We start from the raw sequence: 8,106 nt of genomic DNA on the forward strand, positions 1-8,106 counted from the left end.
TCCTAAAAAAACAGGGGAAAAAATCCAACTCTTAATGGCCAGAAGGCCCTAGCAAGGCAGGAGACTCAAGTAGGTTGCTGTGCCAGCCACCAGAGCACTGTGGCTGGTGGCAGCTGGTCCTCCGCTCCTCCCTCCCCTTGCTCCCCTGCATGAGCGCCCCGCAGGCAAGGCAACAGGAGGGGTGAGGAGGTCAAGAGGCAGGAGAGAACGGGCGACATGCAGCATAATCGGCTTTTATGAAGTAAGAAGGACACAAGCAGAGGGGAGACGGGGTTCGCAGCTCTGACACAATGCAGCTGACTACAAGCAGTAATGAATTAACACATTAGCTCAATGACTGGGGCGTTCTGGAGTAATCAGCTGCTCTTAAACACAAACCCTGCCTCCAACGGCCTCTCTTAGAGATAAATCACTCATATGCAATTAAAGCAATAACATACTAATTGATTACATCAGTCATTTTGTCAGCAGGATGTCTGTGAATGCTTTTCTGGGATTGAACAGGGATTTAAAAAGGATAAAAAACTTTTACTTAGCACTCACAACTGAAAAAAAGGTTAACTGTTTCACAAAGACGAGTGGAAGACAATCCTGAGGGGGATGATTTTGCCCAAATTGAAACCATATGTTCAATTATCATCATCCCTAAATAATCCTCACTGATGCTTTAACTCTTTCCTTTACATCCCAGTCTAAGCAATCCTGATCCTGCTCTCGTCCATCCCTATAATTCATTTCCTTCTGGATGCCTACTTCCTTTCTTTTGACCATCTTCCTCATCTTCCTCCTTCCATGACTTTTAACCAGCGTGAAGAGGCAGCCATGCATTCAACCATCAGACAGGCGAACATGCTCTAAGCTCTCACGCAGAGAAGAAGCATATTCTTCCTCATGAGCAGCCAGAATGCAATGTGAAGTGAAACAAATGCCCATCAGGGAATATTTGAATGTGAATATGTGCAAAGACCCCATAAAATAAAAAATACATGTTTTTACAATAATCTGCTACAACAAATAGAGCACTAAACCTTTGCTGTCATCCGTCCTTTAGAGAAAAATAAAATATATTTCCTCCAATAAAGAGACTCTTTAGGGACTGTAACCTTCATATCTGGTAATTAAAATCCTTTAATATCTTCCAGGCGATATAAGTGACATTTACAGTGACATTTTGGGTGTTTTTTTCTGCGTTTTAACTGTCTGTCAAATGAATTGTGTTCATGTGCACAGAGCGGCTCACCAGTCCTTCTGTAAAAGTAGAGGATAGATGTGGAATAGTCCGTTGCGATCTTATAGCATTATGGCTAATCCAGGGTATGATTTTAGAAAGAAAACTGTCGGTTTTACCCTAAATGTTATGTTTTATTTTTCTGTTGCTTGGTTGCATGTTAGCCGAGAACCAGCAGAATCAATCCCCTGTGACACAGTCTACAGTTTATTCTTGAAAATCTAAACTCTGTAACGAAATATACACTGCAAAAAATGGAAATCTAAATAAGTAATTTTTGCTTAGATTATGTGCATTTTTTCTTGAATTGAGGAGGTAAGTGAGACACTTTGCCAATTGAACAAGACAATTTACAATTAAAATAAGAAAAAAAAACAATTGCTTTGTCCTATTTCAAGTGTATATTATCTAATTATCCTATTTTAATGGTACAAATACTCAGTCCATTTTATTTACCTATTCAAATTAAGGGTAAGTACACTTAATTTAAGAATTTTTTTAACCTATCTCTAGATGGTTTTTGCAGTGTAGGTGTACAAGCATGCTACTTAGTCCTAGAATCTGGTCTGCATTTTTTTTGCCTGTAGTTCAAAACCGAATTTGTCAGTCGGAAAGTGGTTTGTTCTATCCATCCATCCATTTTCTGACGCTTATCCCAAGTGGGGTCGCAAGGGCTGCTGGTGTCTACCTCCAGCTGTCTACAGGAAAGAGATGCGGTACATCCTGGACAGGTCGCCAGTCCATCGCAGGGCAACACAGAGACAAACAACCATTAACACACACTCAGGAGAATTTAGAGAAGCCAATTAACCTAACAGTCATGTTTTTGGACTGTGGGAGGAAGCCAGAGTACCCTGAGAAAACACAAACATGCTCAGAGAGAACATGCAAACTCCATGCAGAAACACCTGGGATCAGGAGTCGAACCCACAACTTTCTTGCAGCGAGACACTGCCTAGCCTGGATCATTCTATTTCACTCAAAGAATGCCCAAAGAAAATAATAAGAGATTAGTAAAACATTTATATCTAAAAATTTTTAACAATAAAAATACAAAAACTAGCTTTTCATCTTCTTTTTTAGCCTCACAAAAAAATTGGGAAATTAAATAAAACCCAAGAAGAAAATTTCTCTCATTTTCTCTCTCTCTCAAATATATTTCTGGAGTTTTTAAACTTTGTTAAAATTCTTGTTTCCTTATTTGAGAGTGATTATTGGTGAGAGTTCATGTGTGGTTTGGGAGGGGGAGTTGCTGCCCAGGGCAGCATTCATGCAAGAACCGCCACTGATGATGATAGTCCTGTCCGCCTCCCTGATGGGGGATCCCATTGCTCTCTTCTCATCCAACAATCCCACTGTGCATGTCAATATGAAACACTATCCCTGCCTCACAAGGGGAGGCCATCCCACCCATTAAACATAGGCGCATATATTGATGGCTGATGCTTATATCTCCGTGAGAAAGGATTCAGAAATGAGTAAATCCTTACAGTACATTTCCAAATAGATTTCTTTTGCTGGGTGAGTTAAAGGGAGAGTGGGCAGCACGGCTATCTTTCCCCAAGTTTTAAAAAATTCTCAGTTTTGTAAATGCTGTCATATTGCCGATGCAAGTGTCTTTCAGCTTAATACTACCTATATTAAATAGTTTAAATATTTCATAAGGGCGGGTTTTCAGAGCGAGGGAGGGGAAATCGTTAGCTGCGCTAAAGTTTCATTAACTGGTCCCCCATTTCGCTGCGAGGCAAACTCATCTCCTCTTATTGTAATAAAACAATCTCTGTCTTTCTCCTGGTGCCGCTCTCCGCTCGGCTCCCTCTCCCTCCTTCTCTTTTACATCATAATAATACACTACATCCCCCTTAAATGCACTATTACTTACCGCTGCCTTTTCATATTGTAACATCACGGGCACTTTAGCGACAATATAAAAGCGTGTCATTCATTATTCAGAGGCAGCCGGCCTCGTCCCCTCCTTTTAAAAAGTCAGGCGCTCCGCTGAAATTGATAACGGCGAGGAGACGCGCAATAAAAACGCAGCCCCCGGGTACCGAGCTGCAGCCCCAAACCCCCCGATTATGCAGATCAAGTGGTAATTTCTCAAACAAATCGCAGTCTTTCACTCTTTTGTTGTCGCTTCTTTTTTGGACTTTTGGAATCAGGGTGTCAGCTTTTAAATTGCCTCTGGAAAGAAAGAAAAAAAAGGAGGAGGGTATGAGCAATTGTTCATGCGGGCTGCAGCTTTTTAGGACCTAAACATTTGGCATGAACGAAATGACCTCAAGAGCGCCTTTATGTGGACTCTGCTTTTTGGGCGTGTAGCTGCAAACCTGTTAAGGTCCTCTCTATTAATAAATCCATATAAGTTGTCAGGAAAAGGGTTGTGAAGTTATATAGGTCTCCTGCTCAAAAAGGGCGCTCAGAGTTCCTCATTTTGACGGAGCAGGAATTCGGGTCAGGAAAGGAGTGTTTAATTCCCTTTAAAGGAATTTACAAAAATAAATGAACATGGATGTTCTCAGTAAACATACTGTACGTGTTGTATTGAAGGGCTTGGACTTAAAACAGCAGGTATTTTCATGGATATGACCTAATACTCCCCACCAACACACACCAGGACCTGTAGTCTCCACAATGTGGCCTATTCCTGGGAAATTGTCCCCACAAGGTAACCAATGCATGGCCACACGCCACTACCATAAATGGGCAATGACATCATAGGGCAATTGGTAATGGAAAGTGAGTGGAGATAGGTTTCAGATATTTGATTTATTTCTTTGCAACACATCTACTAAAATTCAAAATACACTGCAGGCTCTGTATCTTGCTTTTACCTTATTCAGAAATGTAATATTATAGTCTCCAAATGTTTTCATATAAAACTACAAATTGTTTCATAACTGTTTTTTTTTTCTTCTTTGTTTTTTTACTACCACGAATGATTATTTCACTTTTTGACGAGTTTTAATGTGAAAAAGTATTTTAAAATTTCATTTTAAGTAACTCAGCTGTAGGACACACTCCAGACAAAAGCGTAAAGCGACATCGTGTGTGTGGAGGGGATGTCGGTTTAGTTTTGCAGTTTGAGCATAGTACATTTTTGTTGTTGTTTTAACATTTTTAGGAATTAGATTAGAACAAGTTTTGTATCTTCTATATATTTGGGACTCCAACTAGAACATAAGGTTTCATGAACTGGTGTTCTACCATCTCCATATCAATTTATTTAACTGTTATTTTAATCTAAATCCAATCCACCAGCTGGTCAACAAGTATCAAATTTTTTAATTAAATTATAAAAGGGTTTGTAGGGAAATATCTGGTTTTTAAGCTAAATTATTTAGCTACAAATGTCATTGACAGAAACATAAAATTGTCTAAAACGATGACAGCTTTAACAGACCAATTCTCCCCCATCAAAAGCCACCGGTGAGCTCACATATGGCCAGGGTGAAGCAGCCAACACTCTGTCCATATTGCCTCACAAACACCTCGGGCCTTGTCCCATCCCATCATCTTGCTTTTATAACACCGGATTGTCAGAGGCAATATGCTGCTTTTCTTAAAAATAAAGAGCCGTAGATTTATATTCCTATTTAAATTTGGAGAAAAATGTCATGACAGTAACAAATGTTCTAATAATATATCGAGGACATTTTAAATGTATTTTAAATATATTCAAAATAGCTTTTGCCATTAGATTGTGGTTGCAGGAATATTTTTATCAATATAAAATATTATGCTTAAAAACATAATTAAAGATATACAAGAACATAAAATAAAAAATTACAAAATGTGTTAAAAAATAAGAAAGTATAATAAATAGGCTATTGTACGTTACATATGCAAATATATGAGCTCTCAGTTTGTTAAAGTGCTGTAATGTGATAGCCTAAAAAGCCACCTGCCGCATCCAAAGCTGACGCGCATTTGTCTGTCCATGAGACAAGTTAGTGAAAATGAGATTAGCTGGTCACTTTGGGCGCCTGTTACATTGAATCTGAGGGCTTAGTAGCTTCCAGAGCCCGGACACTTTATCTGGAGTAGCCCGTGGCTTTCCCTTGTCAGGTCATTTAATGTGGGACTGGCTATCACAGGAACAAATAAGGCCGCTTAAAAGAAGTGTTTGCCAAGCTCACTGCTTTCTGCCAGTGCTTCACAAGCAGCCTTTTTATTTCAAGGAGCGAAGTGCTGCTTTGTGGTGTCATGGGTTAAACGTGCGTAATTACGCACTGGATTTCAACCAACACTGATTTCTTTTTTTTGTTTGTTTTTTTTTTTTGTTTGTTTTTTTAGCTTTTTTCTTTTCAAATCTAATATTTGAATAAATAAAATCAACAAACAGAGAACATAATCGATTAAATTGAAACAAAACAAAAAAAAAACATAATTCAGTAGACTAAATAAAGGTAAGGTTAGCAGACATCAACTTTTATCTAAAATTCTGTGCTGGATTAATTTAGTCCCTTTTATGAGACATAACATACACTGGTCTCCAGCACAACCAGTCCACAGCTTTCTTATAAAAACTGAAGCAACAAGGGAAAAATATGCAAAAACAACAACAACAAAAAAAAAAAACTTTAAATGAGTGATTTGAACATTAATGTGGAATCTCATATAACAGTGTGTTATATGTGGCTGGAATAATCGACAACTTTGGGTTTTTTTTAAAAGCGCTTTTTTTTTATATAAATCAGGGAGATATCCGTTGAGTTTTAGTGAGCTTGTTATTGTGTGTTTATAATATTTAATAAGCGAAACTCTGACTCACTCGCACGGCTTTAAGATGCCATCTCTTAACATGTAAAACACACTGACAGCCATGGTTATGGGAAATCTTGAATATTCTGCCAAACCATGGGCCTTCCCCTCTGCTGACATTCAATCAGTCATTCCAGTGCCAGCCAATGAAAGGTGCAGACGGATGGGGGAGGACGGAGCTCCAAGACTGAGCGTTTTGACGCGCTGAGAAGGAGGACAGAGCGTCACATCTCTCCAAACGCCCATCAAACTTTCGGTAGAAAGGAGTCAATGCTGCAGAAGAGGCCCATCCGAGAACATATGCTGATTATTATAATTTTTTTGGACATGCAAAGCGATGGAGAGACTTTTGACGATGAATTTTGGTGCAGTTTGACCTCATTGTGATTCCCCTCTGAAAGCACCTTATCCAGTTTCCCCATCCTTTCAGCGACCGAGCGAGGGATGGAGCAAGCACCCAGCGCGCCGAGTCCTCCTCCAAAACCAGTCAACCACGAACCCATCAGCTTCGGCATCGATCAGATTCTGGGAGCCGGATCGGAGCCAGAGAACGGGAACACACCGGGGAGACAGAGTGGATCGGATTTAAGCAACGGTGACGCCTATTATAGCTTGGGAAACCCGAGCGGTGCCAATGCGCCCTCATACACAGCGCTGTCAATCTCCCTCTCTGGGATCATGCCTCCAGCGGAGGCTTCAGCTTCATACGGAGAGAACAGGAGTTTGGGCAGCCGGGGTGTGATACGAGTCCCCGCTCATAGACCAATTACGGCCCCTGGACCCGCGGCACCTGTGCAGAGCGCAGTTCCTGGGTTTGGAGGGCTGTGCTTCCCTTGGATAGGAAACAGGTTCGCCAAGGACAGAATATCAGGTAGGCCAGCTGGCAGAGCTAACGGGATCCCCTCATTAAAATTTAATAAAGTTTAAAACGGCATCAACGGCACCTATATCAAAAAAAAAAAAAAAAAAAAAAAAAAAAACTTGCTTTTCAAACCCACAGAAATGTTTTTGGTTTCTTTGTTATCAGAATAGTTAAAATACATCTACCGGTACATTTGTAGTTATGATATTTAATCAAGAAAAATACAAATCAGTTAAAAATACATTTATAGAACAGCAGAAATGCTGAACTAAAACAAAGAAAAAAGCACAACTTAGTATCAATAAGTGGCAAAAAGTCAAACTAACTATATTGCTCTGTGTTTTTTTATTTAGGTTAATACTTCCATCAGTCCTAAAATGTAAACATAAAACGGAATGATTAAAATGAATGTCCTAAAATCATTAAACACCACAGCCGGCTTCTCTTAAAATTAGGATATTAAAAAACATTCTGTACTATAATGATAAATTGTTAATAAAAAAACAATAAATATTTATCATTTAGATAGATAGATAATTATAGATAGATAGATAGATAGATAGATAGATAGATAGATAGATAGATAGATAGATAGATAGATAGATAGATAGATAGATAGATAGATGTTTAAATTCAATTCAAGGTGTAATTAAATTCAAAGCTGGTTGAAAATGGCTTTACAATTTTTAAGGCTCGATAATGTTAGAGGTTGGGGATTATTATTATTTTTATATAAACACACCATAAAAGACAGTATAACAAACTATAATTTAACAGTCAAGAGGAAAAACTAATGTGGAGTCAAATAAATGAAAGATAGAAACCAAAAACAACCTAAATAGGAAACGTGTTCTCCATGGCGCATGTGATTGGCTGTTTGGGTTTGGGCATCCAGGTAACCATGAATGATTGTTTGTTACACTTTGTGTAAAATGTTCCTGTATTTATAACTCACCTCCTTTCCTGCCTCCTGCAGCGGCTTTGGTGCCTTTTGCAGTCACTCGGCGAATAGGTCACCCCTACCAGAACCGAACCCCACCTAAGCGGAAAAAGCCCAGAACCTCCTTCTCCAGAGTCCAAATTTGCGAACTGGAAAAGCGCTTTCACCGGCAGAAGTACCTGGCCAGCGCCGAGCGCGCAGCTCTGGCCAAAAGTCTGAAGATGACCGACGCGCAGGTCAAAACCTGGTTCCAGAACCGCAGAACCAAGTGGAGGTTGGTAGGAAACATAATGGAGCAGTGAATACATTTCT

General features: G+C 39.4%; 1 protein-coding gene across 1 annotated transcript in view; it reads left to right on the top strand.

The window, feature by feature from the left end:
* Positions 1-6,161: 6,161 nt before the first annotated feature.
* tlx3 (T-cell leukemia homeobox 3) overlaps positions 6,162-8,106 on the top strand; it is a 3,556-nt gene continuing 1,611 nt past the window's right edge. Inside the window, exons 1-2 of the mRNA XM_015393476.1 lie at positions 6,162-6,863; positions 7,831-8,068. Of these exons, the coding sequence (XP_015248962.1) occupies positions 6,437-6,863; positions 7,831-8,068 (665 nt within the window). The 5' untranslated portion in view covers positions 6,162-6,436. The remainder of the gene's footprint in view (positions 6,864-7,830; positions 8,069-8,106) is intronic.

Source organism: Cyprinodon variegatus, unplaced genomic scaffold (assembly GCF_000732505.1).
Source record: "Cyprinodon variegatus isolate N-32 unplaced genomic scaffold, C_variegatus-1.0 Scaffold643, whole genome shotgun sequence".
In the NCBI taxonomy this organism is placed as follows: domain Eukaryota; kingdom Metazoa; phylum Chordata; class Actinopteri; order Cyprinodontiformes; family Cyprinodontidae; genus Cyprinodon; species Cyprinodon variegatus.